The sequence below is a fragment of the Gekko japonicus genome, unplaced genomic scaffold (genome assembly GCF_001447785.1).
Source record: "Gekko japonicus isolate JY-2015 unplaced genomic scaffold, Gekko_japonicus_V1.1 scaffold623, whole genome shotgun sequence".
Lineage (NCBI taxonomy): Eukaryota > Metazoa > Chordata > Lepidosauria > Squamata > Gekkonidae > Gekko > Gekko japonicus.
The window spans coordinates 88,400-100,531 of NW_015174293.1; the positions used below are offsets into that span (position 1 = coordinate 88,400).

At 47.1% G+C, this 12,132-nt stretch overlaps 1 protein-coding gene across 1 annotated transcript in view; it reads left to right on the forward strand.

The window, feature by feature from the left end:
- LOC107121181 overlaps positions 1-12,132 on the forward strand; it is a 136,880-nt gene that overhangs the window by 57,190 nt on the left and 67,558 nt on the right. The window contains exons 6-7 of the mRNA XM_015424055.1: positions 2,825-2,869; positions 4,305-4,355. Of these exons, the coding sequence (XP_015279541.1) occupies positions 2,825-2,869; positions 4,305-4,355 (96 nt within the window). The remainder of the gene's footprint in view (positions 1-2,824; positions 2,870-4,304; positions 4,356-12,132) is intronic.

Below are 12,132 nucleotides of genomic sequence, written 5' to 3' on the forward strand. Positions count from 1 at the left end.
TCATTCAGGGTCACTGTTTTGTCATTAACAAAATGGAGTATGGGAAAAGCCCTGCACCCGGCTAGCCCAGGAGAGCCAGGCCTGGTCACCTCTCAGCAGCTAAGCAGAGTCGGCCCTGGCCAACATTGGGATGGCAGGCCCCCCCCCCGAGAAGGAGGCCAGGGCCGGTATGCAGAGGCAGGCAAAGGCAAAACCTCCTCAGAAGATCTCTTGCCTCGGAAACGCTATGGGGTCGCCATAATTTGGTTGCAACATGATCCCCCCCCCCCAAAAAAAAAAGGTAGAGGAAAAGGTTACATGTGTCTAATTAAGTATACTCTGCATTACCTAAATATTGCTGTTCTGGATGTACTGTGGCTATTCCAAGGAAAAACCAGCTATGTCAGATATTTATTTACTTTCTCTGTACCTTGCTTTTCTCCCCAGTGGGAACCCGGAGTGATTCCCATCGTTCTCCCCTCCATTTTATCCTCACAACCACCCTGTGAGGTCGGCTAGGCTGAGTGGGTGTGGCTGACCCAAGGTCATCCAACAAGCTTCCGTAGCAGAAGTGGGGATCTGAAGCTGGGTCTCCTGTATCATAAATCTGGCACTTACAAGGTGCTCTCAGAAAATAAAATATTCCTGGCTAAGCATGGGAGGAAATGCGCTTCATATGTGTTTAGTTACTTTTCTTGCAGAACATTAATCACGTTGTATACTTATTACTAGGAGGAAAGCCCATTGTAGGACCAATACAACAAGCCCTAGAAGGACATGAAACCTCTGTGCGCCCCCGCCCTGGACGCACCGCGGAGACCATGCTGTGGTGGCACTGGCCACGACAGTGTCCCTAGGCGGGTGCAGGCATCATCCGGGCTGGCTCCACCGCTGGCTGCCCAGGCAGCACGGCGGCACCTGCGGGGTTGCAGGGCAGCCACGCGCAGAGGCTGTGGGCTGCCGACAGCCGGTGCAGCAAGAGGAGTGGTGTTGGCGTGAGGGCCCCCCGCCCGGCATGGCGGTTGGGCCACACGTAACCCGCGAGCGAAATGAGGGCTGGCCCCATGCTGTCGCCCCCCTGGCGAGACCCCAGGCTCGAGGGGTGATGGAACAGGTTGGCACTGTCTCCCTTGCCGGCCGTGCGGTGGCAGCATCGGGGCTGTCTAGAGCACTCTGCGGGCCAGTGGGACGCTGGCCCCTGTGCAGCCGCAGGGCGGGTGGTGAGGTGGATTGGGCCTCGGGGAGCGACAACGGGCACAACGGTGGGAGGATCAGCCTCTAGTCCCCGGTTTCTCTCCCTTCCGCAGACTGCAGGGTGGAGGGGCGGCCCCCGGCCAGCAGCAGGGCGTCCAGCTACCTGGAGTTGGCCTCAGCCAACGATGAACACTGAGACACCAGCAGGATTGGGGCTCGGATGCGTCCAGCCGCTGGAGTGTCGATCCCGCCCAGCGGCTCCCCGCAGACTGAGGGCGAGACGCTGCCCGGGGGGACTGTGGGTGGGACTGAGGCAACGGAGGGAGGCAATGCGCAGGTCAGGGGTCCAAAGGCTGTGGAAGCATGTTGAATGTTCAGGAGAGAGTCACACCAAAGCTCTTTTATATATAAGGAGAGATATATATTTGTTGCATTTAAATCTCCCTTTCTGAGAGCTGCCTCCCAAGAGGGACAGGCTCTGCCCTCAGGTGCTTACAAAGACAAGGTGCACGGGGGAAGGGAAAACCACTTTGATGGTTAAAATCTGTAGGCCATTGGACCGGGCTGTTCCTGCGTGGATGGAAGTGAGAGAACTGTGCCGTGTGGCCCTCCTGGCTCTGACCAAGGGCCAGAGCGTGCGTCCTCTTGTTTTCTGCTGTCTCAGAACCACCGGCAGCCGGAGCAAGGTCCGTTCCAGCACGGGGCGGGGGAAGCTTCCAAGACCTGCATTCTCCTCCACAAGGATGTTTTCCATCTCCTCAAGGCCTGCAGCTGCATGGGATTCCCAAGTCCCCTGGTCTTACCCACCTCTTTGGCTGCTGCTGCCACCACCTGTGGCTTCCAGGCCTGCCTTCCCCACCACTGCTCCGAGTGGTGGTAGGAACAAAACAAGCAAAAGAAACCGTGCAGGCCATCAGTTTCCCCAGTAGGGGTTTTCTGGCGTTTCCTTGGGAGAACTGATGGCACCTCCATGTCCCGGCTTCTCCCCTCCTCCCGCTGGTGGCCAGAGGAACAGCCTGTCCGTCCGCCCCCCCCCCCGCAGTCCCAGGTTCACTGACCACCCACTAGAAGAGAAGCCACGGTCATAAGTACAGAAAGGGAAGAAGTGAGACATAAGGGATTCTTTAGGCGTAACATTGTAGTAGAGATGACCTTGAGTTCTCTGGAAGCGTGGCACAAGAATTTGCTAAATAAAAATAGTACATGATTAAATTCAGAGCACCTTCACCTAACCTCTGTACTGCTTTCTGGCTGCTTGTCATTTCCCCCAAACACCCATATACTTTTGTTCCTGGGGGGAGGTAGCAAGGCAGAGAGCATAAATCGTGCTTGTCTCTGTTGCCTGTACAGATAGCAAATGTGTGCCGTATATACTTGGAGATCAGAACATACTTCCTGGTTCCTGAACAATAGTGCTTTAAACTGTGGCCAACGGAATTCCTTGTCTTACAGTTTTACAGCATAGAAGAATGTGCAGGGGGGGGGGCTTGGGGAGGGAAGAACAAACAGCCTCACAAGGTCTCATATGCACCCGAGATTTCTGAAGCAGGAACGTAATGAAGTTCCGAGATCAAAAAGTTCATAAATCCAAAGTGACATGACAGAGTGTTTCCTGACTGACAACATTTTATCTTCCCCTCCTCCTTGGTAGGAAGACACTGAGCGTTACAACCGTAAATCCAGAAGATATACCTCGGTTAGTACTGTTTATATGTTGTACTTAAAATGAATAAAATTAAATGAATAAAATTCTTCTTTCAGAGGGGAACTCTACATATGTATCAAAAACAAAATTCTGCATTATTTTGTGTAAAGTTAAGAAATCAAGGGGAGGCTCTGGGAACGCTTGTTCCTTCGGCTCTCTTGCTGAGACTCCCCCACCCCACCCCACCTCCTCCGCCCAACGCCCTGAACCATGAACTGGCCTAACCGTGGTTTGCATTGATGATAGTTTTCTAACCCACAAACTATAGCCAACTTCATACCCTGTTTTCAAAGAAGAAGAAATTACGAGTGTCAGTAAAGACTACTACTGTTGTTGTTTTTTGCATGCGCAAAGTGATGGGTGATACTCAGAAGTGGGAAGATTTGCATGGGGGAGGAAGTGTGATGTCTGACAACCAGAGTGCTTTAGTGGATCACAGTGCTGTAAAATGTAACACAAAGTGAGATGTCTATAAAGGCAGTAAATGATACATTTTATATGGCAGTAAATGATACATTTTACTTGTGTACGTATTGTTTCTGATTGTGTGTCCGTGTCCTGCGATGTACATGAAGTACTCCGTACGTTTGGGGGGGGGGGGGTAGTTCTCAGGCTTGGAGATGTGAAGGCCTGGAAAAAAACCGGAAAAATTCGGGTGGGAAATGGGTTTTTTCAGTCTTTTTCCTGAAACCTTTTTGTTTTTTTTCAAAAAAATTGGAGAAATTGAAAAAAGGAAAAAATTGATTATGGAACGTTTTATTTTAACATGATGAATAAATTATTTTAAAACAAGGTGTTCAAATATTTTCCAAATCATTTCTAAAATATATATATGTTATCAGATTGATCTAATTTCTGTGTACTGAGGACAAGCAAGTCCTAGGTTACAAACTGAACCCTCCAATGCAAGAACAAGATGCATTTCTTCCTTTAGGAGGTGCGATTGTCAGAAGAAAATAAAAAAGTTTCAGATTTGTTTTTGCACGTGGGTGGGTATTCTGTTTGAAATAATTGTTTGGATACACTATATTTTTAATATGCTAGTTGTGATAATTTCATGCCAAGTAAAAATGTCCATAGTCATATTTTATGTTCCTAAAGTAACAGAATGACTTTCAATCTAGAAAAGACAAAATAAATGCTAATGTAGCATTTTTTTCAGTTTTTCTGAAAATTTCCATTTCCCCCCGAAAAGGTTTTTTTCCCGAGCTTCAAAATATCGGGAAATTTTACATTTCTACTCAGGCTTTCTTTATGTTTTGTCTTTTATTTATTTATTTATTCCTTCAATTTATATACCGCTCACCCCCTAAGGGCTTTTAAAAAATTATCCCTGGATTTCCTGTGGTGTGCTGTCTCACAATATGAAGTGTGCCTGTCTCTTTAAAAAAAGTCTCCGCTGTCCTCTTCCCTTTTTTCCTTGTAGGTTTCAGATGAAGATGAGCGCGTGTCAGTGGGTAGTCGCGGAAGCCTGAGGGTTAGTAACCAGTCATTAGACACGTATAACCATTTCTGCCCATTGTATGAATGGACCCCTCCACTTGAGGGTGGGGTATGTTGTGGGGGGTTGTTTGCTTGTTTGTTTGCTTGCTTCTCTTCCTCATGGGAGTTTGAAAATTGCTTTCTTCCTTGTATTGTTTTGCAGGATTTCCTGTTTTATATTGTGAGGTTTTTATTAGCGAGAACTATGCATTGAAACCAATATCCTTAGGATATTTAATGCCGTTATTAGAAGTGTCTTCTTTCAGTTGTATGTAAGCTTGAGTGGAGCCCTTACCTAGATTCTGCCAGACTAGCTACACTGATCTATATACTTCCTTATCTTCCAGATTGGACTACTGTAGCATACTCTATGTGGGGCTGCCTTTGAAGACATAGTGGAAGCTCCCATTGGTACAAAATGCAGGGCTCCTCTCTAGGGCCAGTTGCTTGGAACAGACAACTCAGTGGTACATCAAGTGCGCTGGCTACCAGTCTGTTTCCCAACCCAATGTAATGTGCTGGTTATTACCTTTAAAGCCCTATCCAGCCTAGGGACCTCATGCTTAGTGAACGGCATCTCTCTGTATATTCCCCTGGGCCTGCTTTGGCGGGGAGTGTGGGGTGTCAATCAAATACATCTAATAAATAAATAAATATGTGTGTTCCGCAGATGGGCCACTCCCGAAGGTGCCCTCCACTGGGACTGTCCCTGGGGCTACAGCGAGATCACTGGCCTTTACCCCGGTGGGCTCAGTCCCCTGCCGTGGTCGGGCAGAGTAAGCCTTCCAGGGTTGCCAGCAGCAGGGGCGGGTGGGGGGGGCGGGCGGGGGAGGAATGCCCTGTCCCTTTAGCAGAGGCTTAATGGGATGTTATCCCAACTGCCCATTTCCATACTTTAAGGCTCTATTAAAGGGATGGGAAATTTTTCTCCTTCACTTCCTATATTTAGGAAGGCACGTAAGGCAGTCTTATTCCAGAAGGTATTTGTTGGAGGTTAAATTGTTTCAGCAGATTTGGCTATGCTCATTTTACCCTTCTGTGTCTTTAAATTCCAGGACTTTTAAATCTGTAGCTTGTGTATTTTAATGTGTGTGTTAGTTTTGTTAATTGCACTGTTGTAACTTGTGTCCTTGCGACCTGGGAGTTGCATCATTCTCTGCTTTGAGTCTGAGGAGGGAAGGCAAGATAGAAATGTTTTAAATTAAGCCATTGTTCCATATAGAATTGTAGAGAGAGATAGATTGGATTTATACCCCGTCCTTCAGTACCCGAAGGAGTCTCAGAGTGGCTTACAAGCCAGTTTGGTGTCGTAGTTAAGCGCGCAGACTCTAATCTGGGAGAACCAGGATTGATTCCCCACTCCCCCTCCACTTGCACCTGGCTGGATGACCTTGGGCAAGCCATAGTCCTGTCAGAGCTGTTCTTGAAAAAGAGCCGTTTCTGTCAGAGCTCTCTCAGACTCACACGGTGTCTGTTGTGGGGAGGGGAACGGATAGGAGTTTGTAAGCCGCTCTGAGACTCTGAGTCAAGGGCAAGGGGAATAAATCCATTAATAATAAATGCTTTGGGAACTCAGGAGGGTATTTACTTTTTTATTTTAGCCTAGGCCTCTTACATTGTAAAAGGATACTTGACATATACCAGCGGAGTTTTTGTTTTCTTGAGCAAAATAGTCCAGTTTGTATGGTTTGTAATTGTATTAGGTGAGCATGGTGTGTGAAGTATTAGTTCCAAGAACTTGATCCTTTGATCCTTTACCTACTGCAAAGGATTGTGAAGGTCACAGTGGTGGCTTTGTCCTTTCGTATAGCCTGTAGAAAGCAACAACCAAGCATGTATCCACTTAGTATCCACTCCACTGAAAGCCATTCTGCATCCAAGGGAAAGTTGCTTCTGAGGACATTAGGAATTAGGCAGAGCTGGTCACTGAATCGATAGCAGATAAAGATTACAAGTAACAAGAAGGAACAACAAGCTGTATGAGCATTTTAAAGCAGGGAGTCCTGCTTTAAGGCTAGGAAACACTGAGGTTTACCAGTATGATGGCTGGCAAGGATATTTTCCAGACTGTCAAGTAAATCTCTCAGGGCCAGAGGTCAAGGGTAGGCCACAAAAGCACTTGCCAGGTTGCCAGTGAGGAGGGAGGTGTTTCTCTCTCTCTCTCTCTCTCTCTCTCTCTCTCTCTCCAATTGACTGCCTCTCGAGGCAAATAAATTGGCTGCACTGTGCCTTTAAGAGCATTGGGGCTCTAGGCCTGTTGGTGGTTCTACTTTCGTGTCAGCTCAGCACTGCAGAGCGACTCTCTTGAGGGGCCTCTTTCTGCCCTGATACTTTCTCGGTGGAAAACAGAGCCCCCTTTGCCCCTGCTGCTTTCGTGCTGTCTGGCAGAAAAGAACCCTTGTCTGGAAACGCGGCCTGTGCAGCTCTGTGGGCTCCTCCTGCCTCCAAGAATGCCAAAGGACTCCTCCTCGGAACGCTCAGGCCTCCCTTCTCACTTCTGGAACGCGTTCTTTGGGACAGGAATGCAAACTGAACACTGTAACAGCACTTTTAAACATCAGATACAGGAGCAGATGGATAGACAGGCTTACAAGCCAGTTTGGCGTAGTGGCTAAGTGCGCAGACTCTAGTCTGGGAGAACCGGGATTGATTCCCCACTCCTCCACCTATCCGACTAGGAATCCTTGCTGTTAGACATAGGCGTCAACAGGGGGGGGGGGCTGAGGGGCTGAGGCTATCCCCAAAATTTCCTGGGAATGACCAAGTCTCCCCCAGGGGTAAACAGGTCCACAAGTGTGGTTCCCGCTCCTTGCCAGGCTTGCCTTGGGCAGCCATGCGGGGAGGTGGGGGGGGCCTCCGTGGAGGAGCGCCGGCCTCGGGGTGGCTGGCTGGCTGGCTGGCTGGCTGGGGAGCACACCTTGCCACCGTTGCTCCTGTGTGTTTCCTGATCCTCCCAAGGCTTGCCTTGGGCAGCCATGTGTGTGTGTGGGGGGGTAGAGCTGGCCTCTGTGTGCCACCGTTGCTCCTGTGTGTGTTTCCTGATCCTCGCATCCTTGCATTGTGCCCTGCTTGACCAAGTGGACAGATTTTATCAGGGAAAGATTGTTAATCGCTTTGTGTGTTTAAGTGGTTTGTGTGTGTTTTTGGTAATTTTATTGGTTGTATTCTATTCGTTGTAACTCATCTCCAGTCCCATTCCGGGGAGAGGGAGAGCAGGATATAAATTTGATTGAATAAATAGTCCCCCTCACTTTCCGCCCCACCCAGCTTTTCAGCTGGCAAAACGGAGAGGGCGGATCTCTGTTCGTCTACCCCAGAGGGCTATTATGCTGCTGGGTCCTGGTGGGGGTGCGGGGGGGGGGGGGGGGGGAACACCCATGTGGGAGAGTGGCCATCGGGAAAAGGATAATTTGGCAAGGTTGGATGGAAAAGCTAGATGGATCCAACCTATAAAGTAATCATTCCTTTTGATGCCAGAAAAGAAGTCTTAAGTATGGACACCACCTCCTTTCCTTCTCTATGTCACCCAGCTCCCCTCCTCGCTGCAGCCCCCTCCCACTTGACTTTTGCTCAGGCAGACTCTGCAGCCACCGGCATTTCCCTTTTGGTGACCAGATATGTTCCTGCCTTCCTTTTTCACCGGCAAAAAGGATCCAACCCATAACTGTTCACTTACTGAACTCTTCCTACAACTAGAAAAAGTATTGTGTAGACTTTTGTAGATAAGTGTGTAGATAAATGTGTTATGCAAGTTGAACCTGAAGAGCAGAAATTAAACATGCATAGGAATGCAACCATTTCCCATAAATTTAATTATGTGATTTTTATTAATTATTTATTTTGAATGTGTCTGCATTTTAAGGTGGAGTTTCTAAGCAGTGTGCTAAGGAGGCACCTGTTCTTGGGGTCAGCCCAGCCCAGGGGCATTGCTAGGGGGGTTCCCAGCAGTGTTCCCTCTAAGCTGAGTTACTGTGAGCTAGCTCACAGTTTTTTAGCCTCCGGCTCACACATTTCTGTCTTGGCTCAGGAAGGATGGCTCCAGAGCAAACTAAGTTATGCAGGAGCCAAATCGCTCGCTCACGACTTTAATGCCAGTAGCTCACAAAGTAGAATTTTTGCTCATGAGACTCCGCAGCTTAGAGGGAACATTGGTTCCCAGGCCCCCCCTAAATCTCTGGGGAGCCTGTCCCTAAATCCCACATGGCTCCACCTCCATAGATAGTGACCATGGCCTGTGATGTCACTAGCTCCTCCCTATGATGTCATTCAGTCCCAGTTCTTTTAATGACTTAGCAGTGCCTCTAGCCCAGCCCCCCCTCCCAGGAAATTGGAAAGTCTACGCCCATGCTGTTGGATTCAAATATTTAATAACTTGTAATCTACTTACTGATTGCTTGATGTTATCCCATTCTGGACTCTGCCTACTGGGTGGTTTTTTAGCTTCTGTTTTATCATGCTTGTAATCCATTTTTGGATCCTAGTGAGAAAGGTGGAATATAAACTAAAATAATTATAATAGATATTGCTGGTGAAAGAATAAAAGGTTTGCCACACAGTCCGATCTCTACTTAGAGTCCCAGACTCCTCAGCCGTCCGTGAGCTGCTTCCCTGACCCACTATCCTGTGGCTTGCTCTGTCCTAATGATACGATTGTATGTCTGAGTGAACGCTGCCTGGGGCATGCAGCCTGGTGCCTGCTTTGGGGTGGTAGAATCAGGCAGGGTGCTCCCCGTGGGCCGCTGGCTGCCTGACCCCTTGGGGGGGTACCACCTGGCAGCAGTTCTACCCCCAGATGCCTCCATGGGAACCAGTCACCTTTATTGCTAGGTCCAAAGCCACCAGTAGGTGGCGCAGAAGAGAGGAGTGCAGGCTACCCAACTTGACTTGGTGTGGGGTGCACCTGGGTGGAGGTGGAAACAAGTAGAAAGCTCAAAGGAATAGCAAAGCTGGGTGGCAGGAGGCAAGAAAGACGCTTATGAGCCAGGGCATTGGTACGTTCATGTTGGAATTCATTGAATGTTCATGTTGGAGGGACAGCTGTGTTTTTCCTGGCACTGGAGGAGGAGGAGGCAGCGGATGACGATCTGAATTGTGGGCCATGTTAACATAGCAGGACTGTGATGCCGAGCCTCTTGAGCCTTCACCTAGTCCCTGGGCCTCGGTGATCCCCGTCCCAGTCACCATCCGGCTCCAGCTCGGTCTGAGCAGGGCCAATGTGGAGGTGCATTTGAAAGCATCCCGACAGGGTGAGAGCTGGCTTCTACTGTGTGACAGGGAACTGCCGTTTCCTAAATGTGGTGAAAGTCAATACGTAAGACTGATACAGTAAACTCAATTATATATAAGGAGAGATTTAACTTCTCACAATGAGGGTTCTAGAAAACTGGTTCATATGAACTTGCTTAATATCTGATTGGTCAGATGGTGTTTTGAATACGTAGTTATGTCACACTTCTTAAATGTAACGTAAATGAGAGACGATTTTGTTTAAAAAGGAGGGGGCATGCCCTCCCCCCCAATTCAATGCCAGGCCAAACCCCTGCACCAAGAAACCCAAAATAAGGGGAGTGCATTTCTACCGTGATGTCCACCCCCCCACACAAAGAGATTTCTGAGAAACACAACCCCTAAGGGAGTAAAAAAGGGGCAAAATGTGTTCCCCCAATTCTTTTCCATGTGCCTGGCAGGCTGCTGCCTTCTTCAGGAACACAAGTAGAGAGGCCATCACTTTCGTCGAAGGTGGCAGGAGTGGACTTAACAGACAACTGCTTCTTAAATGGACAGTTCTATGTTGCCTGCTCCAGAGTAAACTCACCAAACAGCCTGGTGACCCTAGCACCTGAGGGCAGAACCACCACTGTGGTCTACAGAGAGGTCCTTCAGTAGAGAGAAAAAACCCCAATACGTATGTTTCACTTAACTATTTTACACTACAATCCTCTCTATTAGAATTCCTACAACAAATGTTACATTTCAAACTTCACATGATCAGTGTTATAATTGCATTTACGGAACTTAAATACCGTAGCAAAGCACAGGTATCAGGCTAGTATGCTATAACTGAGCCAGAAAAAAACAACAACATGATTTTTTAATGCACATCCCTATTATGTTTTTCAGTATGATTTATAAGCTGCCTTAAGTCACAAGGAAAAGTGTGATATAAATATCTGAATAAATAAGTAGTTTGGGCATTGATAACATTTAAGCAACCTCCTGTTTATTAGGATAGGCAGAGTTCTGACAGTGATTCTTCCACCTCTGTTGTATTTGACCTTTAATGCTGGTTGTTTTATTTCACTTTAAAAAGTAGACTGCAAGAGGTCCCCTCCCCCCCAAGTGCTGGTATGTTTTCTAAGGGTCAGCACAGGGTGCCGGTCCAAGGCCTGGTCTACCAGTATAATGGAAAGGGGCGGGTAGATGTGTTCTCCGGAGGCCCTGTCTACCCCTGTAGAGGACAACATTTTGTGTAATGAAATTTGACTTGATTCTGTTCTCTCTTGTCATGTTTAAATCATTCTTAAAATACAGTTTAAATATAGTTTAAAAGAATTCATTCTGAGCTTTTACAAGGTTACGGAAATAATCTAAAAAACTAATTCATGTGGTAGTCAAATGTAGACTTCACGAGGTAGATTTTTTGCTCATAACACTTAGAGGGAGCTTAGAGGGAACACCGGTAAAGGTGCAAGAGGAGTCAGAGCGGGTTCCTTCCACTCCACCCCACAGAGGTCACTTCCCTGCCATTCTTCTTGCTCCTTCCAGTTTTAAGACTTTTTGATAATTGCTTTAGTTTATCCTCCTTCACTCCCCCCCTTTCTTTTGCTTTCTGTCTTTCATAACAGGAAGATGTTTACTGGGCAGAAATGTGTGGTTCATCCCAAAGCAGAAAATCCAGTAGTTAGCTGTTTTTTAAAAAAAAAGAAGAAGAGGAAGTTCTATACATGATGAAATTAGTAATTAGACGTGTTTCTCAATATGCAGTGTATATGGTGTTACTTGTTATTGGTAGTCTGTATAAACAATACATAAGAACAGCAAAGTTTCCAGGATGAGAAGATCAGAAGGTCAGCTGAGAGGTGGGCATTACATTAGCAGCAGGAAACCAGCCAGGGAGGCAGTGGGGCCCTTGGATGATGACCGAGGGGTAAAAAGAGTACTGAAGGATGATAGGGAAATGGCTGAGAAGCTAAATGCATTTTTTTCCTCTGTCTTCTCTGTGGAAGATGAGAGGTGCTTGCCCACTCCAGAACCGCTGATTTCAGGAGGGGTGTTGAAAGACCTGAGTCAGATTGAGGTGACGAAAGAGGAGGTCCTAAAACTGATAAATCACCAGGCCCAGATGGCATACATCCGAGAGTTCTGAAAAAACTCAAATGTGAACTTGTGGATCTCCTGACAAAAATATGTAATCTTTCCTTAAAATCTGCCTCCATTCCTGAGGACTGGAAGGTAGCTAATGTCACTCCCATCTTTAAAAAGGGTTCCAGAGGAGGTCCGGGAAATTACAGGCCAGTCAGTCTGACATCAATACCGGGAAAGCTGGTGGAAACTGTTATTAAGGAAAGAATTAGTACGCACATTGATGAACAAAAACTATTGAAGCAGACTCAGCATGGGTTCTCTAAATTAATAATAATTAATTAATAATAAAAAAAAAATTAATAATAAAAACGATCACTCAGTAACTAAACTACATGTTTTGTTGGCAGTGTTTGCAGGGGAAATAAAATCAGACTATAACATTGTTTCACAAGAAAACAAACTTGTTT